We start from the raw sequence: 25,898 nt of genomic DNA, 5'->3' as shown, positions 1-25,898 counted from the left end.
GAGAGAGGTCCTAATCTAATCGGACGAGCCCGCTTCGAGAAATGCCCACTGCGACACCTCGGGTGAGGGGTCGGCCTGGGGCCCCAGGTGGACAGGGCCCGGGCCCCCAGGAGAACGGGCCCGGCCCCCTGGGTGGATGGGACCCGGGCCCCCTGTAGATGGGTCCGGGCCCCCGGGTGGATAGGGCCCGGGCCCCCCGGCGGATGGGGCCCCGGTGGATGGATCCGAGCCACCGGGAGAACGGGCCCCGGGTGGACGGGGCCCGGACCCCCGGGTCCCGCGAGAACGGGTCCAGGCCCCTCGGGTGGATGGGGCCCGAGGCTCCGGGAGAACGGGCCAGGGCCCCCTGGGTGGAGGGGGCCCGGGCCCCCGGCTGGATGGGGCCCGGGCCCCCGGGAGAACGGCCCTGAGCCCCGGGTTGACGGGGCCGGACCCCCGGTTGGATGGGGCCCGGGCCCCGGGAGAACGGGCCCGGGCCCCCTGGGTGGATAGGGCACGGGCCCCTGGGTGGATAGGGCACAGGCCCCCGGGTGGATGGGGCCCGGGCCCCGGGAGAACGGGCCCGGGCCCCTTAGGTGGATGGGGCACGGCCCCCCCGGGTAGATGGGGCCAGGGCTTCCCGATGGATGGGTCCGGGCCCCCGGGAGTACGGACCCCAGGCCCCGGGTGGACGGGGCCCGGGCCCCCGGCTGGATGGGGCCCGGGCCCCCTGGTGGGCGGGCCCCGGAGCCCCGGGTGGACGAGGCCCGGAGCCCAGGTGAACGTGGCCCGGGCCCCCGCGTATGGATAGGGCTTGGTCCCCCATGTGGATAGGGCCCGAGCCCCCGGGTGAATGGGGCCCGCTAGGGTGACCCGCTTGCTTCGCAACGCGAATAAGGGGTATTTTCGATCGGTGGGCGTTTGGTTGGTCTTGTGTCTGTGGGTTATGTATCCATTACGTTCGATTGCCTTTTGACGGCTAAGCATTTTGGTTTTGGGAAAAAATATCCATCGCATCGAGGTGCTCGTGTCTGATAATAACCATGCGTTCTACTATAGAACATGCCAAGTGTATTTCATGACATAGGTTGGCGTAGGTTATTGAAGAGTGAAAGCCATCGATGAATTACTATGTAGAGGTTTGAAACATTTATATTCTTAAGAATATTGTTGCTCGTCATGCAAAAGCGATGATTGGACCTTGGTCACAATTGAATGCTCTTCCAATCTATGCCCATTTCAATTGTCAAACATACCAGGTTATGTAGCAAAACCCTTGTAATTAAGTAAGTCATAAGCAAATGCTATTTTCTCCAGCAATTTGTTCCACCTTGTTTTTGATCAATTAGCTTTTCACAATTTTCCCATGAGAGGCGGTAGGTACATTTCTCTTGCCAACAAGCGTTGTTTGAACCCGCTCCGTCTGACAGTCACCCAAAAATAGCATTAAGTCCAGAATCCGTCCAAAACGTCAATTTTTCAAGCATAAGTGCCCTCACGGGTGCACGTGGCGCGTGCCATCCCTGCACCGCACACCATTCGATAGCCCGTTCGATTCTCATGCACGATACTGTGTTCCTCGTGCCGATCGGACCCACGGTTACCGAGATACTGCACGGGGACCGGACCCGTGTCGGGCAAGTTGAGCCATTGTCGCCCATTTTTGCAAGCCGATTTATGCATGTAAAGTCTATGACGCGAATTTGCACTTTTTGAGCACGCGCCATGTGCTCACCACCGGCCCGATCGAGCTGTGACTCTTCACAGGCACGTTACCCATCCTTGTTCTATAAGTTGCGCGAATTTCAGCGCACTATGGAAGTTACGTCGCGATCAGCCGCTTTTTTACGCGAGTTCTTCGCGAAAAAAAACCTTAGGGGGTTGCATCAACCCCTCCCCCCTGTGCCGGCGAGGGTTAAAACTTCTTACGAGCGAATTCACGTAATGAAGAAGAATAAAAGCACAATCTACTACAGCAGCCAATAGATGACTTAGGACAGGCACATGGGGCTACTTTTAAATCTTGTGCGACAGAAGCAGGCAACAGTTCCGATTGCATATAATATGCTATGCATATTGCGGAATTGGGGCTCATATCGGACTCGAAAGATACGAAGTCATACGTCATAGTAACATATTTCTGTCGTGGTCAATTTGCGTAAAAAGTGAAGACCGGGTGATTACCGAGCTACTGTTCTATGCAAATTTTCTGATTCAAACTCGCTCAGGGTTATCGTGCAGGTAAAGGGGGCCCGCCCAGCAGAATGCGTATGAAATATGGAGAGATTCTGAAAAATGGGTGGGGGCCCGCACACTAGGGGGCCCGCTTTGGAAGCGATGACCCCCCCCCGAAACGAAATCCTGGCTGCGCCACTGCTAATAAGTATTCGTTGATATGAAAAGGCTGTGACATTTGTTATTTAATTTCCTCAGGTTGAGATTATTTAGATCCAGTGTTAGGTTCTTTTGCGGCATTGTGTTCTGTATGTTGCCCTTGTTTGCAAAACATCTCATGTCTGATCAGTCACTATTCCGGTTTCTACTACCCGTTTCCGTAATAGACATATTCCAGACGACAGTGGCATTAATATACAAAGCTGGACTCGTTTTAAGTTTTTTAGTCTAAAAATAACGTATTCCTGTTTAGGTCTTCGTTGTCAATCGCCACGAGTGGCTTAAATTGTTACTCTATCGAGAGTACATGAACCTCCAGGCTCCACGAATCAAACTATTAAAACAGTTACATTTAAGGCGTACCGGTTTCGTCTATTGACTTCTTCAGCGCCGTATGAAGCAAGGAACAAGAAAACGAGCACAACATCAATCGTTTGAAATAAATAGCACGTATTTCTGAGAACAAGGTCAGAGTAGTCGGGTACCTCCTAAATAAAACGAAATCATACATATTTTCGTGAACATGTAACAATCTATTCGCAACATGATATTACAATAACTAAATAGTATTATATCAATTGACGGTGCATATAATATGTTTTCACTTCTCTCACTCTTTCACTCTCTCTCTCTCTTTCTCTCTCTCTCTCTCTCACTCTCTCTCTCCCTCCCCCCCCTCTCTCTCTCTCTCTCTCTCTCTCTCTCCCTCTCTGTTCTTTTCCCACCTCCCTCTCTTTCTCTCTCACTCTCAGTCTCTCATTCTTAATTTTTATCTAGATCAATGATGCTCAATTGTGCTGCAGATTTCGCCCATTTTATAAACCCCCCGTTCGTGTTGATCGTTTCGTTAGTTGCGATGTACGCTGCTTCGGTTGCTTTTCTAATCGCTTTTGAAGAGCATGAAGCTATAATTTCTGTCCCCTCCCAGTTCGGTAAATGTCCCGTTTTGTTCGCATGAGCCACAAAAGCGCTATGTTCCATAAAGTTACGAAAATCTCGTTTGTGCTCCTTCAGTCTAGTTTTTGCTCCCCTGCCTGTTTCTCCTATGTATGCCTCCTATGTATGCCTTTTCGATACAATACTTGTCCATTTATAACTACACTAAAATTGTTACTCGTAGGGAAAGAGCCTTGCTCCAATACTTAGTAATGTTTGTGTCAAATGTAGAAAGAAACAAGTATTCATAAGGACTGTGATTTTGGGCGTTTACCTACCGTTTCCGAATCGCCACGACACGACCATGGTGGCGATACCCGAATATGTACCTACAACCAGGCTCATAGCCAATGGAGGGACGACAGGGTCAGCCGTCTCCCTGGAGATGGACCACTTTTATTATTGTTTTTTTTTTTGTAAATAAAAAATGTGGGCCCCTCCCGAAAAATAGTGGGCCGAATCTGGGGACTTTTCGGGTTTTGGTGGGGGTATACCCTGGGATCCGACAAACTACAACCCCAATGAAAAACAAAAAGCTCCACCTCTGGCGCTCCTTACCGCTGATTACGCTCGATTCGCGTCAAATTTTGTGAGAAGACTAAGAAATGTACAGGCAATCTTATGGTGAAAAATTTTGAAAATCGGTTGGTAAGCAATTGAAATATGAACGTGTAAACACAAAATTGTGATTGCTGCGTTTCCCGCGTCGGCCGATCCCGCCTCAGCCGGCGACATGTTACTCTAAGCAGGCCTCTATCTGCCATATTTATTATTGGATTAACTATTCCCCATACATACTCAAAATGTATGTTCTTTCGTATAGTGAAGATAAAAAGACGTGAAGATATCGTTGCGTGATAATGTTTTCTTTGAATTTACTTCATGATGCATTTCCACACGGCTCAAAATTGAGCCGTGTGGATATTTTAAAATTTCGCTCAAAATTCATCGCAAAATACCGTTTGCCTGAGACACTTTTACTATGGAACTTGATTGCTTGACTACGATGACTATGCATTTCCATTCTCGCAGAGTTTGGGATATCACTAATCAGCAATCATTCATTTCAGAAAGTGTACACAAGCAAGCATGTCTTGACTCTGTCTTTCAAGGTCACGCGCGGTTGCGTGATGCTGATGCATGAAAACGGCGTTTGCCGCGAAAGTTATGAATGGCCCACTCCAGTTTTTTTTTCACAGATGGTTAGGAACATTGTGACGGACATAAGATGTAAAAATTACCCAAATCAAAGGTGGTTTGTTTTTTTTTTGCTATTTAAATTTTTCTGTTTTAATTCAAGGTCAAATGCATTTCAAGGTCCTTCAATTTAATTTTATAATTAAAAATCAAAGCCATATCAATTGCCTACAAGACCCTGTTAACCCGCGCCCGGCTGGGGGTCCTGGATTTCCACGCCCTGCTGGGGGGGGGGTGTTCAAACACCCCCCCCTTGTAACTCGGCTCCTGGGCCACGTAGCGATACGCGGAAGGCGGCGTTCGAAAGAGCGTCAAAAATAATGACGAAATCACTTCGGTCAATTTTTTGGTCAGTTTAAAGGTCAGGTCACCAGAGGTCATTGAAGGCAAAATTTCGCCGATTTCCAGGTCGAATGTCGAAAATTTCCAAGAAGCTAACGCATAACTCGAGAACCAATAGAGCTACAGCGCCGCGGAAAAGCGCATTCGATAGCCCTTTTAACGCCCTTTCTGAGTAATTCTCTCAGATTTGACCTAACGTCAACGGTTTTGCCTGCAGGGGGCAAAAACTGCAAAAATAGCCGATTTTTTTCGGAAACAGTTTTTCTGCAATAACTTTTGACCCAAGTCTTGTACGAGCTTACTTTTACCGGCATTTGTTCCTCTCGTCAAGACGCATCGAATGAACTATAAGTTGACCTTGAAAGGTCAACTTGAAAATTTGACCTCAGGTCAAGGTCACGACCTGACCGGAAAGGGTCATGTTGCATATCAGTCGATCCGTATCGTCGAGCCGAACACATCTAAGGCATTTTTCATCGCTCTAGCATGCCTCTATCAAAAGTTATTTGCGAAAAACTGTTAGATACCATTCGTGACCTAAGATGACCTCAGGGCATAAACAAGGGTCACAGACCATTTTCATGTTCAGTGTGTCTAAAACACTTGTAATTCGGTGTTTGGGAGTGTTTATAATGTCTTTTGTCCAAAACAGACGCTTTTCAATTTTTTATGTGGGCGAGAATGGATGACATGATTATTATTAACCCGCGCCCTGCTGGGGGGGGGTGTTTGAACACCCCCCTTGTGGTTTTTCGCGAATATCTCAAAAACGGCGGCGCGGAGCGCCGCCGTTTTTGGTACACCTTATCATACATCAATTCTACACATGTTGTGAAAATTTCAGACCAAGGTCATTCAAGGTCAGGTCACCAGGTCACTCGAAGTGACCTCACCTCATAAAAAGTTTCAATGTCTGTCATAGCTACACCGAGTGACCGATCGCTTTGAAACTTTCAGCGATTGCTAAGAGCAATAGCATGTACAAAATGTATATCTCAGAATTTTGATATCGATGACCTAAGGTCAGGTCAATTTTGCGACCTCCCCATTATAAGTCTATGGGAGAAAATTGAAATGCGCCTCTTTTGGACGAAAGATATTATAAACACTCCCAAACACTGAATTACAAGTGGTTTAGACACACTGAACATGAAAATGGTGTCCGTGACCCCTGTTTATGCCCTGAGGTCATCTTAGGTCACGAATGGTATCTAACAGTTTTTCGCAAATAACTTTTGATAGAGGCACGCTAGAGCGATGAAAACGCCTTAGATGTGTTCAGCTCGACGATACGGATCGACTGATATGCAACATGACCCTTTCCGGTCAGGTCATGACCTTGACCTGAGGTCAAATTTTCAAGTTGACCTTTCAAGGTCAAGTTATAGTTCATTCGATGCGTCTTGACGAGAGAAACACGATGCCGGTAAAAGTAAGCTCGTACAAGGCTTGGGTCAAAAGTTATTGCAGAAAAACTGTTTCCGAAAAAATCGGCTATTTTTGCAGTTTTTGCCCCCTGCAGGCAAAACCGTTGACGTTAGGTCAAATCTGAGAACATTACTCAGAAAGGGCGTTAATAGGGCTATCGAATGCGCTTTTCCGCGGCGCTGTAGCTCTATTGGTTCCCGAGTTATGCGTTGGCTTCTTGGAAATTGTCGACATTCGACCTGGAAATCGGCGAAATTTTGCCTTCAATGACCTCTGGTGACCTGACCTTTGACCTGACCAAAAAATTGACCGAAGTGATTTCCTCATTATTTTTGACGCTCTTTCGAACGCCGCCTTCCGCGTATCGCTACGTGGCCCAGGAGCCGAGTTAGAAGGGGGGGGTGTTCAAACACCCCCCCCCCCCAGCAGGGCGTGGAAATCCAGGACCCCCAGCAGGGCGCGGGTTAATATAGCGAGGCTTGAAATGATCTCACGCATGTCAAAGTGTTTTTATTTTAGGCAAAATAAATATCTAAAACAGTAAAACAAGCTTTTGGCATTTCGCCATCATCAAGTTTGAATAAATTAACATGTTTTTGATTTTCAAAAGCTAGAGCACAATCATATTGTTCCAGGCATCCTCATAGCAGCTCACTTTTTTAAACGTATTGCAATACGTTGCAAATAGTGTGGTACATTGCACATGGCAAGTAAATAATGTACAACAATGTATCATTACGTACGCTACAACATGACATGCACACAATTTATCATAGGTACAACAAGGTCAATAAATCTCATCTCAACATCAGCCGCATACATCATCAACACCCGGTTGCAGTAAACATTGACATTATAATCATATTGAAAAACATTGCCGCTGTTCTTAGCTCGATTCCAGTCAACCAGTCGTGAGTCGGGCAAGTCAGTTCGGTGCATGTGTACGTGTGCGTGTGCGTGGTAGAGTAAACATGTGAAACAAAGGGTAGAGATAAGTGAGTGAGTGTATAAGTTTGTGAGAGAGTGAGTGAGTGAGAGAGTGAGTGTGTGAGTGAGTGAGGGGTGAGTGAATGAGAGAGAAGTGTGTGTGTGTGTGTGTGTGTGTGTGTGTGTGTGTGTGTGTGTGTGTGTTATGACCTATGGTTTACGAGCGAGGGGCCATGAGCTTTTCATCATGTTTAATGTGGGCCTTAGGTCTCTAATTTTGATGGATTCAGTGATTTTTAGTTCAGCAGAATCCCGTCCCCAACCGATTATATCAATAGTAAAGGCGGAGTTGATTTCAGTGCTACTTGCGTTAAAGTGCGAATCAGCAATATGTTCACCTAGTGGGGTGTCTGGTTTTCTCAGGCGAGCGTCACTTAGGTGCTCGTTGAATCGATAACGTACAGGGCGGGTGCTTTCTCCGATATAAAATTCAGTTCGTCCGTTTCTTTCACAGAGGCTACAGGTAATTTTATAGACTATGTTTTTCTTAGTACACTTACCCTTCAGCCCATTCTCACAGGTGTGACAGTGCTTAGTCCCGGCTGGGCAGGGCGGTTTAGAGAAGGCGGAAGAGATAAGTTTGTTTCCTATTGTGGGACCACTAATCCAGGCTACTTTGATATTAGTTTTAGATCTTCTCAAAACACCATTGACTCTTCTAACGACGTTTTCGTCTAAATAGGGAAGCCGCATGAATATCTCGTTTTCTTTGTTGCGCCGAGTTTTACGTTCACTACGCTTGCGAAGGTTATTCTTTATGCTCGTGTCTAACATGGCTGGTGGGTACCCGTTCTGCTCAAACAGAAGTTTTACCCGCTTTACGCTGCGATCCCTCGTTCGGTCGTCAGATGACACCCTCATCGCTCGCTTGATCTGGGAATTGAGAACGGCCTTCTTGGTGCTCATGGGGTGGGCGGACGTAAAGTGGAGAATGATCGGGGCTGCCATCGGTTTAAAGTATAATTCCGTGGTGTACTCACCGGTGGGGTATACTGTTATGAGGGTATCTAAGAAAGGAAGTTGACCGGTGCTGAAGGTAGACTCCATTGTGAAGCTTATGGATCGGTTGTAAGCATTAATACAGTTGAAAAAATGGTTCAGGCGATCAATCCCATGTGTCCAGACCCCGACAATATCGTCAATGTAGCGTAAGTAAAGGACAGGGGCAAATTCCAAGCTCGACATAAATCCAGTCTCTAGTATATGCATAAAGGTGATCGCCACGGGAGGGGCTATCCTGTTTCCCATCGCGATGCCTGACGTTTGCTTGAATATTTTAGATCCGAAGCGCACGAAATTGTTAGTAAGAACATGACTCAGCAGTGTGCGAAGATCCGAAAGTGTGATTCCGAACAAATTGACTTTGGTGATATTATTTCCTATCGCTAAGAACAGCGGCAATGTTTTTTCAATATGCACTGTAAACCAAATCTACAAGTTGGTTCCTTGTTACAAGTTTGGTTCCAATTCGCATAGGCGTCACCTTGTCGATACCTTGTCGATTCACCAACCCCAGGCTTGTTGGCCACCAAACTAACAGTTTGTCTACAAGTTTGGTTCCAATTCGCTATAGGCGTCACCTTGTCGATACCTTGTCGATTTTACCAACCCCAGGCTTGTTGGCCAACAAACTAACAGTTTGTCTACAAGTTTGGTTCCAATTCGCATAGGCGTCACCTTGTTGAGTACTAGTCTGGGCCTTGTGGACCTACCAACTTCTGGATAGGCATAGTCGTTTCCTTGTCGGTTCACCAATCCCTGGTTTGTTGATGAACTAGCCTAGCCTTTGACTGGGCATTGCTAGCTTACAAATTGTCAACAAGTAAGTGTACTAACACTCTGTTCGAACTTGCTCTTCCTTACAATCGCTTTGTTTGCGTTGATACTTGATAACCTTAAGAACTTACGATTCGCGTTCGTTTTCAATTGCCACGATACTGATTCAGGAAATATTTTCTATACGGACAGGTTATTTTTTGGCTGGAGGTGGTGCACAAAACCATGACTGGCATCAGTTATTGCTCATGCTCAAAGGCTTGCGCTGACAAGAAACGAAATACTGATGGGTGCATACATCACATCCATTCGGAAGTTTCTGGAATCATTAGTATTTATTACGGTCACGTAATTAAAGGGACCCTCCCACCTTAACATTATGTGAGATGATGTTTTTCGTACTCCAGCGTAGATGGGTAGCCATTCGGCTTCCACGGTTGACAGTGATGACATCAGTCATCTTTTGCAAGCTCGTTAAAGATTTGGGCTGTACGGGGACTCGAACCCCGGGCCTTTGGATTAGCGCTCCAAAGCTCTACCTCTGAGCTATACAGACCAAGTACTTTAACGAGCTTTCTGCCAAGTTTTATGCGAATTCTTAGGTGTTGTTTTTATCCGCTGGGACTGAGAGCGTGAGATGATGTTTTTCGTACTCCAGCGTAGATGGGTAGCCATTCGGCTTCCACGGTTGACAGTGATGACATCAGTCATCTTTTGCAAGCTCGTTAAAGATTTGGGCTGTACGGGGACTCGAACCCCGGGCCTTCGAGTCCGGGTTCGAGTCCCCGTACAGCCCAAATCTTTAACGAGCTTGCAAAAGATGACTGATGTCATCACTGTCAACCGTGGAAGCCGAATGGCTACCCATCTACGCTGGAGTAAGAAAAACATCATCTCACGCTCTCAGTCCCAGCGGATAAAAACAACACCTAAGAATTCACCTTAACATTAGTTTTGAGTTCAGATAGCCAAGTTTGCGGCCAGGCTCAGAAACCACCATTTATCCTGGTCGCAACCCCCGCAGCTTTATGGTGTTCAAGAAATGTATTCCCTTTACTTGCAGGGTGGGACCAGCGTGGTCCCTATCTCTTAACCATTACGGGAATCTGATGACGTCATCAGGCTTTAGAACGTCCGTTTAATGTTAGACTAAAACGTTTTGTAGCACGCGGTGGTATATGCTGCTTTGCGCGCAACAAATGCCGCACTTTCAAATAAAGTCGCTAGGAACAGCGGAGATCCCAAAAAGTAAACAAAAGTAAAAGTCTAATATCTTGAAAACCGGTGAATATTTTTCGATGAAATTTGGTAGATATTCGTTTTTGCTCTTTCTGAACCGAGCGACATCACTTTCATGCCAATTCATTAACTTTTTTGAAGGTGGGAGGGTCTCTTTAATACTATTGACTGGAGACAATTCCGAGTGCATATTTCCGAATGGATGTGGTAAATGCATGAGGTAGGTATCCCCAGTAGGTATACCTATCGTGCACCACCGTCAGCATATAAGTCTTTGAAGCAAGAACTGTTGCGTATGTGGAAGAACATGGTTTTGTGCACCGCATCAAGCCAGAAGTATAACATGCCCGTATGACGAATATTTCCTGAACATTAAGCATAACAATAATGGCAGTTGCACGATCACGCAGATAATTCGAATAAATCATGATCGCCAACCAGATTAGCTTTTACAGCCCATATATGTCCATCAGTTAAGTTAAAAATACAAAGAGTTGAATTAAAGGCAAATAAATGTATTTATATATAAAGTACACCGACCGCAAAACATCTGCTCACATGTGCATGCACTAGAGATGTCAATCGGATACCAACTTTTTGGTATACCGATACCAAACCGATACCAACTTGGTATTTGGTATTTCAATCGTAATGTGTTTGGTATTTTGTTGGTATCATAAGCCCTCACTAATGTATAAGAGGCTAATAAATCGGTAAAAAGTTGGTATTTCCCTCAGTTTCCCAAGTTGGTTTGGTTTCGGTATTTTCCCGTGGTTTTGGTTGGTATTTGGCTTGGTATCGGTATTCTGATTTTCCGTAATTGACATCACTAGCATGCACAGGTCTGGTCCACTTACATTGCGCGCGCAGGGGAAGGGAGGCGTCTTGACCGCGGGTATAGGCACGATTAGTGCGTCCCGCAGGCCAGAGGGGGCCTCACTCACAGCACGAACACCACAGTTCACAGATTTCACTTTTTACTGCACAAATGCTGGAACAGCGCTCGTCGCTGCTCCAGGCTGCACGGCGGCCGCGCGACGGCGCGACAACTGCTGGTTCGAAACCGCCGCGCCGGGGCCCGCTAACGGTTGGCGGCGACCGCTGATTGGTCCGCCGAGTCTGACGTCATGGGCGCAGCTGACCATGTGTATGCTGACCAGCTGACCAGTACAAGTAAGGCGCCGGTTAAATAACCATGCGGCAACAAGTTTCCAAAACTGGTTAAGAAACAAACGTTGAAACAAATGTAGAGTTGGTCTGGATACTGAGAAGTTGGTGTGCATAGTAACTATTGACTCGTAGTTGTCACCTGACAAGCAATGCACCAGACAACGGCTTGTTTAAAAAGTATCAGTTGGTAAACATACCAAGAGATGATTGCTTATATTACACAAGACTTGTCAATTTGGTTTACAGTGTGATTATAATGTCAATGTTTACTGCAACCGGGTATTGATGATGTATGCGGCTGATGTTGAGATGAGATTTATTGACCTTGTTGTACCTATGATATATTGTGTGCATGTCATGTTGTAGCGTACGTAATGATACATTGTTGTACATTATTTACTTGCCATTTGCAATGTACCACACTATTTGCAACGTATTGCAATACGTTTAAAAAAGTGAGCTGCTATGAGGATGCCTGGAACAATATGATTGTGCTCTAGCTTTTGAAAATCAAAAACATGTTAATTTATTCAAACTTGATGATGGCGTAATGCCGAAAGCTTGTTTTACTGTTTTAGATATTTATTTTGCCTAAAATAAAAACACTTTGACATGCGTGAAATCATTTCAAGCCTCGCTATACTTTTCAATTTTCTCCCATTGACTTATAATGGGGAGGTCGCAAAATTGACCTGACCTTAGGTCATCGATATCAAAATTCTGAGATATACATTTTGTACATGCTATTGCTCTTAGCAATCGCTGAAAGTTTCAAAGCGATCGGTCACTCGGTGTAGCTATGACAGACATTGAAACTTTTTATGAGGTGAGGTCACTTCAAGTGACCTGGTGACCTGACCTTGAATGACCTTGGTCTGAAATTTTCACAACATGTGTAGAATTGATGTATGATAAGGTGTAGCAAAAACCACAAGGGGGGGGGGTGTTCAAACACCCCCCCCCCCCCAGCAGGGCGCGGGTTAATATCGTTTTGATACCAGAAAAGGAACCAGAGTTATAGACATTTAAAAAATTGATGTGTGGCACTTTTGGCTATATTCGATGATCTATATCTCAGCGATACGTTATCAAATTTCGAAAATATTATACGTAACTCAGTTTTGAACCATGCCCAGTCTGCCTACAAATTTTCAGAAAAATCGAAGGGGATGACGGATTTCGGTGTTTGAGTTGACGTGAAATGCCCCAACCGGCCGCCCGGCCAGACCGGCCCACCACCGCGATATGGAACAACGCTGGAGTGCGCCATTTGCCTGCGGCAGTGCCCCACCGCGCCGGGGTTGTTTGACAGGTCACCCGCACCGTGACCTCGCCACCCGCCTCCCCCCGCCCATCTCCCCATCGGGCCCAGCTCGGTAGTGACCTCTCCTTGAATATCACATGGACTCGACTAAGGCTCAACGCCATCTAGTTGCGTCTGGAGATCCTTACTAGATCCACTGTACACCTACATGTCTGGCAACCATCTTTTTTTCCTCATCCCAGCACGGTTTCCGCTCTTGTCTCTCCACAGAAACCGCGCTCGCCACCGTATCCCATCACATCCTCTCTGCCACCGACCGACAGGAACTCACTCTCCTCTGCCTCCTCGATCTCTCAAAATGCTTTGACGTGATCGACCACACAAAGCTTCTGTCCAAACTTCAAACCTATTCTTTCGATCCGACCTGGTTTTCTTCTTACCTCCGTGGCCATACCCAATCAGTATGCACAGCTGACGGGCGAGGAAACCGAGTCCTCTCCGATCTTCTACTCAATCCTATCGGCGTGTTCCAAGGATCCTCACTCGGCCCGCTCCTGTTCTAAATATTTGCCAATGACCTCCCCTGGGGCGCACGTGGTGCAGTACGCTGACGATACTCAAATCTTAGTGTCTGGTAAAAAAGACAGACATCTCATCTCATTGCAACTTTGGGACAAATTTTGGACTCATTTGCGCCTGGTTTCATACCAACGGTTTGAGAGTTAACACTAACAAAACTGAACTCATCATGTTTGGCTCTCGTCAAAACTACCGTGGCTTGGATCCCATCTCGATTCGGTTCCGTGAGGACACGATCCGTGAGGGCCCTGCGGTGAGGAACCTTGGCGTGATTTTCGACAAGCACCCCACCTGGGACTCTCACGTATCGGCCCTCGTCCAAAAATGCAACGGTATTCTCATCGGGCTGTCCCACGTGCGTCACCACATCCCTAGTGATCTCCTGCCTACTGTGGTCAGCGCCTTGGTCCTCTCGCACGTCCGACATTGTCTCTCGGTGTACGGAAACGGTTCGAACAAAAACATACAACGTCTCCAAAAAGTTATCAATTTTGCGCTGGGCGTTGTGTCTGGCCGAATAAAATTTGATCACATATCGGACGTGCGAGAGGAACTTGGTTGGCCCACCGCCCGTCAGCTGTTCGAAATCCACTCACTCAATTTCCTTCACAAAATACGCTGCACTGGAGAGCCGGAGACTATATCCTCTCAAATCCTGACCAACTCTTCCCTGCGCTCACAGTCACGCTCGACAAGGCGGGACACTGATCTAGCTCTCCCACGCGTGAGGACCGAAGCAGGGGGGCGCCGTCTGCTCTATAGCATCGCTCAATTATATAATCGCCTGCCCCATGATTTCAGGAGCCTGTCTATGGGAAGTTTTAAGCGCTCTGTTTCCGAGTGTTTTTTTTTTACGTTTTTAGGGATGAGTGAATGATTCGATATGTTTACTGAGTGCTGTGATTTGGGTGCATTTAACTCGTTTTCCCCTTTTAACTCAGACGCGACACTCAGAATAACCATTTTAACCCGCGCCCTGCTGGGGGGGGGGGGTGTTTGAACACCCCTCTTGTGGTTTTTCGCGAATATCTCAAAAACGGCGGCGCGGAGCGCCGCCGTTTTTAGTACACCATATTATACATCAATTCTACACATGTTGTGAAAATTTCAGACCAAGGTCATTCAAGGTCAGGTCACCAGGTCACTTGAAGTGACCTCACCTCATAAAACGTTTCAATGTCTGCCATTGCTACACCGAGTGACCGATCGCGTTGAAACTTTCAGCGATTGATAAGGGTAACAGTATCTATAAAATGTATATCTCAGAATTTTGATATCGGTGACCTAAGGTCAGGTCAATTTTGCGACCTCCCCATTATAAGTCAATGGGAGAAAATTGAAATGCGCATCTTTTGGACTAAAGACATTATAAACACTCCCAAACACTGAATTACAAGTGGTTTAAACACACTGAACATGAAAATGGTGTCCGTGACCCCTATTTATGCCCCTGAGGTCATCTCAGAGTCAGGTCACGAATGGTGTCTAACAGTTTTCCGCAAATAACTTTTGATAGAGGCATGCTAGAGCGGTGAAAACGCCTTAGATGTGTTCAGCTCGACGATACGGATCGACTGATATGCAACATGACCTTTTCCGGTCAGGTCATGACCTTGACCTAAGGTCATGACCTTGACCTAAGGTCAAATTTTCAAGTTGACCTTTCAAGGTCAACTTATAGTTCAATCGATGCATCTTGTCGAGAGGAACACAATGCCGGTAAAAGTAAGCTCGTACAAGGCTTGGGTCAAAAATTATTGCAGAAAAACTTTCCAAAAAAATCGGCTATTTTTGCAGTTTTTGCCCCCTGCAGGCAAAACCGTTGGCGTTAGTGTAACTGCAATGCTGGAGGTACCTACTACCTACTCCTTGCAAACGGGCATGGTAGCAATGATGGAGGTATCCTACGCTATTGGTAGTGTGCAAGATAAGGGAAAAATGACAGAGGGGAAAATCGGGAGTGGAGCTAGGAGGAGAAATGGGTAAATATTAGGACTTGATGTAAATACAAACTACAAGCTATTTCGGCACAAAATGTACGATCGGCACGGCGTTACAGCTGAAGGTGAAAATAATGGTGAAAGTTTCAATGCTGTGCGCAATTTCGATGCAAGACTAATCGCAGAGTACGATGGAACGGAGGATGTTGTGGAGTGGTTCACTCGCACAGAGATGCTGTGTGAGCTCAATTCTGTGCCAATCATGTCCGTGCTGCCACTCCGTCTCACTGGCGGCGCCTTTGCCGTGTGGGCTCAGCTGCCTGTGGAAAAACGGAAGTCATTGGAGCATGTACGCTCCGCATTATTCTCTGCTTTCGCCATGGATCAGTACGCGGCCTACGAAGCGTTCAGTCAGCGTCAGTTAAAGCTGGGCGAATCAGTAGACGTGTACCTCGCGGACTTACGGCGGCTGGCGAGGCTGTTTGGCGGAATTCCAGAGAGAGCACTCGCCTGTGCATTCATCAATGGCCTACCTGACTCCACCCGGCAAACGATCCGAGCTGGGTCCAAGGCTGAAGACCTGAGCTTGGCGGATGTGTTGGCTCGCTCTCGGGCAGTGCTCAGCGATGAGCGAGTGGTGGTGGCCGCTGTTGCAGCACGAGCCCGTCCAGCACCAGACAAGACGGCACGCAGGCTACCACCGCCGAGACAGGCAACGCGCCAGTCAGTGATGGGCAACGCGCCAGTCAGAGCTCCTCCATCAGTCGGGGAGCAGGCAAAGCAGGACGATCAGCCAGCGGAACGTGGTGCACAAGGCTATCGACTACGACGCTGTTGGATATGTGGCGTAGTTTGACACATTTCCTTTACGTGCCCACAGCGGGGAAACGGAAACGGAGAAGACGCGTCAGCGCCGCCGTCCTCTCCAAGGTATCAATAGACGGCGTTTTGCCTGTGATGGAGCTCCAGGTCAATGGTCGACAGTGCCGAGTTCTTATCGATACCGGCTGCACCGACAATATAGTCTACTCACCAGTGTGTACTCAGTGGCGTCCAGAGCGTGTCACAGTAACGACGATTAGTGGTGACCCGTTCACGTGCAGCGGAAAGGGGACTGTGGCAGTGCAGACGCCGTCTGGACAGCATGCTGATGTTGAAGTGTTGGTAGTAAGTGAGCGGCCGATGGGAGCAGACATGATCATCTCATCGGCATGGCTGGAATTGCTGCACTCGGAGGCATTACGGTGATTCGCCCAACTGAGGTCCGGTTCTGTGGGACTGCATGCGGACCAGCACCCCAAGTGAGTGCTGCAGACCTCAGCACGAAGTCTGCGACTGCAGACGGACCTGCACTCCAAGTGGACGCTCCAGACTTCAGTGCGAAATTCGATCCGCAAGAGCGTGTCTGGACAGTGGCTTGGAAATGGGCAGATGGAGCTGGACCAGATCAGTTGAAAAACTCTGTAGCGCAATACAAGGTGCCTGAAGAAGATCGCCAGCAATTTGATGAAGAATTGACGACGTGGATTGACAACCAGTGGCTGATCCCATATGACAGTGAGAAGTTCGGTCCGCCGCGTGGCTTGATACCGCTTATGGCAGACCACAGCCAAACAAGGGCAAGATCCGTCCTGTATTGGACTATAGGGAGCTGAACACACACTTGGACTCACGCACAGCAGATGCGCAAGTCTGTGCCGATCAGTTACGCAAGTGGCGACGTCACGGTCGGAAGGTGGCTGTTGTGGACTTGAAGAAGGCTTATCTTCAGCTCCATGTTGAAGAACAGTTTTGGCCTTTCCAGACTGTGATGGTCCATGGAAAGCTGTATGCCCTTACACGGCTGGGCTTCGGAAACAGCAGCGCGCCTCAAATCCTGACAGCAGTGATCCGTGCCGTTCTGGATCAGGACCCCAGGGTGGCGGAAGCAGTCCTTCCGTACGCAGACGATCTGCTGGTGAATGAAGATGTCCTCAGCGCACCGGAGGTGGTGGAACACTTCAAGAGGTTCGGGCTAGCGTGCAAGGCGCCTGAGCGAGTGGGTGATGATGATGGGGCTCGTCTGCTCGGTTTACGGGTGGCCGTGTCGGCCGACGGGGAATTGCGATGGCGACGCGACAACCCAGTGGAACCACCTCCTGATCAGCTGACTAGGCGGTCGGTCTTCGCATGGTGTGGTCAGCTGGTTGCACACCTTCCAGTGTGCGGATGGTTACGGCCAGCTGTGGCATGGCTGAAACGACGAGTAAATGCCCTCACACGTGGCTGGGATGATGTCACAGAAGACTCTACTCTCAGGGAGCAACTGAGGTCTGTGATGGACCGGGTGACAAGAGAGGATCCGGCCAGAGGACCGTGGCGTGTGACCGGAAACGAGGCAACGGTCTGGGTGGACGCCAGTTCCATCGCGACGGGTGTCGTGGTGGAATCACCAGAAGGTGCGGTGGTAGAAGATGCTTGCTGGTTTAGAACAGACACATCCACCCACATCAACATGGCTGAGCTAGAGGCTGCTCTCCGTGGTGTGAATCTGGCAATTGCCTGGGGAATGAAGAGCATTGCCCTTCAAACTGATTCTGCGACTGTGCACAAATGGATCAGCGACGCACTCAGCGGACGAGCTCGTCTGCGTACCAAAGCTCATGGTGAGATGCTCATCCGCCGGCGGGTGGATTTGATACGACAACTTGTCTCGGAGTTTCAGCTGTCTTTGTCCGTCCGGCTTGTTCCGTCAGCAGAGAACCGCGCGGACGACCTCACCCGCGTTCCAAAGGACTGGGTACGTGACGAAACTGCCGTAGATGATGCGGTGAGCTGTGATGGTTCAGCAGACGGCACCCGATTGTGCGGAGTTTTGACTGGTGCTGCTGCTCGGGACGGAACAGAAGTTGAGCAGGTGCAGTCAGCCATCGAGTGCGTGCACGAGCAGGCCGGCCACCCAGGGGTTCGTAAAACGCTGCACTTTGCTCGTAGAGAACTTTCAAGGAGCGTGACTCGAACTCAGGTGCAATCCGTCGTGAGGCAGTGCGACGTCTGTAACTCCATCGACCCGGCTCCTGTGAAGTGGCGGCACGGTTCTCTGGCAGTGTCGAACACGTGGGATCGACTGGCTCTGGATGTGACACATCATCGGAAAAGGCACTACTTGACAATCACGGATTGCGGTCCTTCACGCTTCAGTATATGGAAGCAGCTGCGCCGGCTGGACTCGAACGCTGTGATTGAGCACCTGGAGGAGGTGTTCTTTGAAAGGGGGGCGCCCCTGGAGCTGCTGCTCGATAATGGTACTGCTTTTCGTAGCCGAGAGTTCGCGTTATTCGCTGCGCGGTGGAATGTGAAACTGAGGTTCAGGGCGGTCTATGAGCCCAAAGGGAAACGGAATTGTGGAGCGTTCCCACCGGACGGTCAAGGTGATCGCTGCACGCAAGGAATGCTCCATTGCTGAAGCTGTACACCTATATAACGTGTCACCGCGGGATGAGGAACAGCGACAAGTGAGGAGTCCAGCTGAAGCTGTGTATCGCTACACAGTCAGAGACTATGTGAAGTCAGCGCAGATACGGCCAGTTACATCTGAAGAAGCCGCACAGAATTCACCACCAGCACCGTATGCTGTGGGAGATGCGGTGTGGATCAGACGTCGTGGCACCCGATGCTCAGAAACGTCATTAAGCGGAGTCGTAACACGTTTGGTATCCGACCAAGTCGTGGAAGTCAATGACGTCCCGTGGCATATTCGGGATGTCCGGCGTCGCTATACAACGGCAGCGTCAGTGGCGAACTGCAGGCCTGGGCAACAAGTCGGCCGGGCAGTAGACGAGTCTCCTTTGGTGGTTCAGGTGGCTGTACCCAGGCAGACAACAGAGTCCGCTGCGGGGAGCAGCGGTGACGCTCCTCAGGATGGTGGTGAGGAAACAAGGGAAGCAACTGCTACAACTGCATCGTGTGAAGCACAGTTGAGACGTAGCAGTCGGGTCCGAAGGGCTCCAACTAGATTGGTGTATGCCTGAACAGTGTACATGTCCTCTCCCACATGCCTTTTTGTTCTCTTGACATTTGGCAGTTCGTTGTTGGCATAATGTGTCGGCATGTGACTTTTGTGCTGGTTATTGGGAGCGATTGTAAGTAATCATGTGATCTTTGATGATCAGAGGGGTGTGTAACTGCAATGCTGGAGGTACCTACTACCTACTCCTTGCAAACGGGCATGGTAGCAATGATGGAGGTATCCTACGCTATTGGTAGTGTGCAATTAAGATAAGGGAAAAATGACAGAGGGGAAAATCGGGAGTGGAGCTAGGAGGAGAAATGGGTAAATATTAGGACTTGATGTAAATACAAACTACAGTTAGGTCAAATCTGAGAGAATTACTCAGAAAGGGCGTTAATAGGGCTATCGAATGCGCTTTTCCGCGGCGCTTTAGCTCTGTTGGTTCCCGAGTTATGCGTTGGCTTCCTGGAAATTGTCGACATTCGACCTGAAAATCGGCGAAATTTTGCCTTCAATGACCTCTGGTGACCTGACCTTTGACCTGACCAAAAAAGTGACTGAAGTGATTTCGTCATTATTTTTGGCGCTCTTTCGAACGCCGCACAGTGGGCCGATATGCCATTTTAGCGCGACAGGGCCTGAATCTTCGAACGGAACCCTTGGTTTTTCGCGAGTAATTCGCGTAAAAAGCGGCCGATCGCAACAAAACTTTCAGTACCCTCGCGATAACTACTTTTACAGCTAACCTGAAAATTTCATGACCCTGACCTGAATGATCTTTGACCTGTGACCTTCTTTCGAGACCATGTTTGGCCGGAGTCGCGATTCAGCGTATGTCGGCTCGCATTAGCCGCGGGTTTGCAGTCTTTTCTTGGTTTAACCCGGCGGCCGCTGGGCCTCCGCGCCACCCGCCGGCCGCTGGGGGGGGGGCATAAAGTTGCCCCCCCCTTTACTTCTGCGACGATATCGTCGCAACGCGAAGAGATAGAGAAGCGAAACTTTGCACACATCTTTCTGAATACCTAGCCGAGGTTGTGTCCAAATTTGGTGTCGATCCCATTTGAAATGACGTCACAGTGACGTCATAAGTGAAATTATAGATTTGCGACTCTCATATTCCTCACGATACATCATATATATTGGACCGAATATAAAGGGCCGATTATTGGTCAGAAACTAGATGGAAGTGTAGTAAGATGTTTTAGGATGACAGCAGGTGCTGTCTAGTTCATTTACAGTCGAGTTTCATGCTCAGCGTCATCAGAAACGGTGCATATCGGAAAACGACAAAACTTTATGACGTCACTGTGACGTCATCTTAGGTGCCACAACCACCAAACTTTCCTCAAACATTGCCTAGGTATTCATTTGAAGCTATGCCAAGTTTCACGTTCGTAGCTCATCAGGTTTCGGAGATTTTTCACAAAACGTAAAGGGGGGGCAACTTTATGCCCCCCCCCAGCGGCTCGTGGGTTAAAGCGTTCAAACATGGGATATTATGTTGCTCCCATGCATTAGGATGGGTGTCAAGGTCACCAGAAGGTCAGGTAAGGTCACTGACCTTTGATGATCTTGGTTCACTTTTTCGAGTTTTACATGTTTCTAGGCTAGTTTTTGGAGCTGACTTCGAATCTAGCAACCATTTGAACATTTACTATGTAGCTTTGGTGCCTTCGTAACATGTTACAAAGTTGTCAGAGGCGGTTGCCACCTACCTACTGCAAATACCCGGCAAAACCCTTACTGGTTGACCTGACCTGACCTGACCCGACCTGGCCTAAATGTATGAAGACATCATCTATGATCGTAAATGACATTATATTCGTGATCAGCACCCAAAAAACCCATAGCAGCCACCCTTTACGACGTTCTAGCAGATCCCGATTTTCCCGACTTTTGGGTCATTGACCTGACCTGGAAGGTCAACCGATGACCTAGGACCTTACAATTGGGTATCATCAGCTTCCTCTTGTCACGGGCAACACGCTCGTCTTTTCCGTGAAGCTCTAGCTCGATCAGGGGCGAAACGGCGGGGGGGGGGGGTCCAACGGACCCCTTCTATACGTTCGCGGCTGGAAAAACACCACTAGGGGCGAGGGTTAAGCCAAATCTGAGGGCTTTTTCAGAAAGACCGCTAAAAGAGCAATTGAATGCACTTTTCCGTGACGATGTAGCTCTATTGGTCCCCGAGGTAAGGGCCGGTTTTCAAGAAATGTTGATATATGCAACATTTTACCTTTGATGACCTCTGGTGACGTGACCTTTGACCTGACCTAGAAATGACTAACTACCTCATCTGGGATTTCGGGCGCTCTTTCGAATGCCATTTACTACGTGTCGCTATGTGGCCCAAGAGCCGAGTTAGAAGGGTAGTGTTCAATCAACACCTCCCGGCCCGGCGCGTTTGACGCCGAGCACCGGTCCGGCGCGGGTTGATGTTTGGCTGCTACATCCAAAGTCGCAAAAAGTCGCAAAAAATGACTGTTGGATCTTGTAGTGCAATGAATCATTGACATGTAGCGAGATTTTCGAAGCGGTACTCTGCGGTACTTTTTTTAAAAGTCTATTTGTGTGTGACATCAATTATGTGAAATTATATTTTCGTCTTTAAATCTTTGCGGTGCCAATACATCATAACCAAGTAAGAGTTCGCCATTTTCATGTGGTTATGTGTGTTCTGGAGACCCGGAGCTATCGTTTGATGTATATAAATGTGGAATTCCTCCTTAAATTGTGATTGTTTTCGTGGATCAAAGATACGTTGTTGAAGAGTGCGGGGGACGAGTTCGGTCCAAACGATTCCGAGGTTCGTGTTTAAGCTGAGTTTTCGCCATGAAATAGCAATTGTGTTGGAAAACAAAGACCACAGCAATGTAGTATGATCATTTTTGAACAAATTGGTATAGGTTTCATTGCACATCCACAAAGTTCGATTTTTTTACCCATGTCGTGCTAGACCTGGCGATCGGCCCAGTGTGCGCCGTCTTCCACGTATCGCTACGTGGCCCAGGAGCCGAGTTAGAAGGGGGGTGTTCAAACACCCCCCCCCCAGCAGAGCGTGGAAATCCAGGACCCCCAGCCGGGCGCGGGTTAATATGGAGAGTGTTTCAATTGTCAATACATAACTACATACATAGGTACATACAAGATGTAGCCGGCTTAAAGGGACTATCCCACCTTTAACATGGGGTTTGAGTTGAGATAGCCAAGTTTGCGGCGAGGTTCAGAAACCACTATCTATCTAGGTTGCAACCCCCGCGGCCTCTTGGTGTTGAAGAAATTCGTTCCATTCATTTGAAAATGGGCCTTGCACAAGGCCCTATCTTCAACATGGAGCGACCGTTAGTGTGACGTCACCTCGTTCAGTCATTCTGATTTAAATGGGGTTGTTCGTTGAAAAATCGCTGAAAACTTGGTCTGAACTTTGTTGTGGTGCCTACAGAGTAAAAAGAATCAGCTTTATGACAGTAAGGTGGCCTGGGGAAGGAGGTAATTTTGGGCTGTGACGTCACATATTTGAAAGTTTGTGTTTGGAATATGGGAAGCCTAAGATGTTTAATGAAAAATAAATGCCAGAACCGTGTTCCTGGTCATCCAATCTATAAAGTCGGGCACAATTTAACTGGTTTTAATAACATTTTAGAAGGTGGGATAGTCCCTTTAAAGGGACTATCCCACCTTGAAAAAAGTACCATTTAGGATTCGGAATTGTTGCTCATGATATTGTGACGAATTCTGCAAGTTTTTACGCGTTTTCATTGCATACTTTTTGAGATATTGCGACCTTTATATTTCATCGTGACGTCATTTAGATCGGATCTGTGACGTAATGAAGGATTTACTTCATGTCAATGTGGGGGAAATTTGGCAGCAAATATAGGTATTTGCTCTCAAATATGACGCGGCTCATACAATAACAAGTGTCTCTGATTAGCTTATTCGTAAATCAAGTGAAACTTCACATGCGTGACAGGCGTTCAAAATGCAAATGACGTCATCAAATGGCCGTTACTAGTTAAGAGATAGGGCCTTAGCTAAGGCCCACTTTTCAAATGAAGGGAACGAATTTCTTTAACACCACGAAACTGAGGATATTGCGACCAGGATTATAGTGGTTTCTGAACCTGGCCGCCAACTTGGCTATCTCAACTCAGAACTAATGCAAAGGTGGGACAGTGGGATCGGCCGACGCGGGAAACGCGGCAATCACAATTTTGTGTTTACACACTCATACCTCAAGTTGTTACCAATTGATTTTCAAAATTCTTTAACCATAAGATTGCCTGTACATTTCTTAGTCTTCTCACAAAATTTGACGCGAATAGAATATAATCAGCGGTAAGGAGCGCGATGTAAAGACGGAACCGTCCCGCCCCGGCACAGTCTACAATTTATGCAGCGCGTAAGGGCTGGCGCCGGCCGCCGCACCGCGCGCCGTGCCGTCGCGGCGGCAGAATGTTTGACTTTACACCGCTATTACTAGAAAAGCTGTGAACCGATGTTCTTATCTCTTGAACGAGAAGATCTGCAATTCAATTCTGGACAGGTAGTCAAAATTTCACATTAATGTTGTGCTTGCGGCGGGAGTTATTGGCGAAAAATAGGAGGGGTGGGCGAAATCCCCCCTTCCACTGCTCGTCTTAACCCGCGCCGGGCCGGGGGGTGTTTGAACACATCCCCCCTGCGGTTTTTCGCAGATATCTAAAAAACGGCGGCGCTCCGGGCATCTTTTCCGCACATGTTGTGAAAATTTCAGACCCAGGTCGCCTTAGGTCAGGTCACCAGGTCACGCCAAGTGACCTCACCTCAGAAAAAATAAGAATGCTCGTCATTGCTACACGGGTTGATCGATTGCCTTGAAACTTACAGCGATTGATTAGAGCAACATTATCTATAAAATGTTTATCTCGTAATTTCGATATCAGTGACCTAAGGTCAGGTCAATTTTGCGGCCTCTCCACTATAAGTCAATGGGAGAAAATTGAAAAGCGTCTGTTTGGCACGAACGCTATTCTAGACACTCTCAAACATCGAGATGTAGGTAAAATTGACACACTAAACCGGAAAATGGCAACTCTGACCCCTCGTTATGTCTCCGAGGTCATCTTAGGTCACGAACAGAATCTAACAGTTTTTTGCTAATAACTTCTTATAGAGACGTGCTAGAGCGCTGAAAACGCCTTGGATGTGTTTGGCTCGACGTTGCGGATCGACTGATATGCAACATGACCTTTTCCGGTCAGGTCATGACCTTGACCTGATGTCAAATTTTCAAGTTGACCTTTCAAGGTCAAATTATAGTTCATTCGACGCGTCTCGACAAGAGGAACACGATGCTGGCAAAAGTAATGTCATGGCTCTTTTGAGTCAAAAGTTATTGCCGAAAAAAAAACGCTTTTCGTAAAGACGGCTATTTTTGTAGTTTTTGCCCTCTGGAGGCTAAACCGTTGACCTGAGGTCAAATCTGAGACCATTATTCAGAAAAGTCTAAAAGGGCTATCGAATGCGTTTTTCCGCGGCGCTGTAGCTCTATCGGTTCCCGAGATAGCCGTTGGCAGTTTCCAAAATGTTGAAATAGTCAACATTTTACCTTTGGTGACCTGTGGTGACCTGACCTTTGACCTGACCCCAAAAATGACCAAGTGTTTTCGTCCTTATTTTGGACGTTCTTTCGATTGCCGCTTACCGCGTGTCGCTACGTGGCCCAGGAGCCGAGTTAGAAGGGGGTGGGTGTTTAGACACCCCCCCCCCCCGGCCCGGCGCGGAATCTCAGAGCACCGGCCCGGGGCGGGTTAAATTAAATCTTGAAAATGCCATCGAAATCGCGGTAGTTTTGGTAGCAACCGTTGTATAATACCTTAACAGACTGCTCCGTGCTAATCATCCAGCTTTGTCATCTGGAGAAGACTTCAATTTTAAGCGAATGCTATTTTTCATTTTTGTGGATTTTCTTGCGTTCATAGAGAAAAAGTACCTTCCAGCATATTGTATGCTTGCTGGACTATCAGGTATTATAACAAAGAACGACCGATTCACGATCGTTGTAGCCTGCCAATTTATTCTCATCCTGCGTGTTTGATCATTTTTTTTCAGATGGTAGCAGAGCTGGATCCAGAGGACAGGGCCAATTATCAGAAGAAAAGAGAACTGTTGAGACGGATTGATCAGTCGCAAGAAAAGGTAAGGTATAGTTTCACCCTCGCAGTCTTTTGCCATGCGTTATATACAGAGATCTATGGTTGGTGCAGCCAATTTAGGTGAAGTGGGGGAAGCCCGCCATAGTAAAGGCCGCCGTCCACTATGCGGAGCGCTTGCGGTCCGTACGGAATTTAACACAGTGAGCCCTATGGGCGCATGCGGTCTCCGCCCGGAGTCCGTCAGGAATGTCAACGCATCCGGACAGCAAACGGAGAGCTCACGCACATCCGTTATCAGTTGTTACAAAAAGAAAATATGGCCATTGCCTAGCATCACAAGATGGTGCCATGCCAAGGAAATAATATTTATTTAATTTGTCTTGAAAGAGTAGAAATTCAATCTTAAATTTCCAATTGGAAACTCGAAGACGGGCGACGGCCCATGTCCGCATCCATTCCGTCTGCGTTCTCCGCTCACAGCTCAACACGTCGTACTTTGGTACTTCGTCCCTGCGAAAACAACTTCGGATATCGATTGC

The 25,898-nt window shown here is 47.8% G+C and overlaps 1 protein-coding gene across 1 annotated transcript in view; it reads left to right on the top strand.

The window, feature by feature from the left end:
* LOC122383834 overlaps positions 1 to 25,402 on the top strand; it is a gene marked incomplete at its 3' end in the record, with an annotated part of 232,149 nt that extends 206,747 nt beyond the window's left edge. Inside the window, exon 6 of the mRNA XM_043370633.1 lies at positions 25,316 to 25,402. Coding sequence (XP_043226568.1) covers positions 25,316 to 25,402 — 87 coding nt within the window. The remainder of the gene's footprint in view (positions 1 to 25,315) is intronic.
* Between the last annotated feature and the right edge of the window lie 496 nt (positions 25,403 to 25,898).

The sequence above is a fragment of the Amphibalanus amphitrite genome, unplaced genomic scaffold (assembly GCF_019059575.1).
Source record: "Amphibalanus amphitrite isolate SeventyFive unplaced genomic scaffold, NRLGWU_Aamphi_draft 000013F_arrow, whole genome shotgun sequence".
In the NCBI taxonomy this organism is placed as follows: Eukaryota; Metazoa; Arthropoda; class Thecostraca; order Balanomorpha; family Balanidae; genus Amphibalanus; species Amphibalanus amphitrite.
This window is presented reverse-complemented; position numbering and strand designations above follow the sequence as displayed.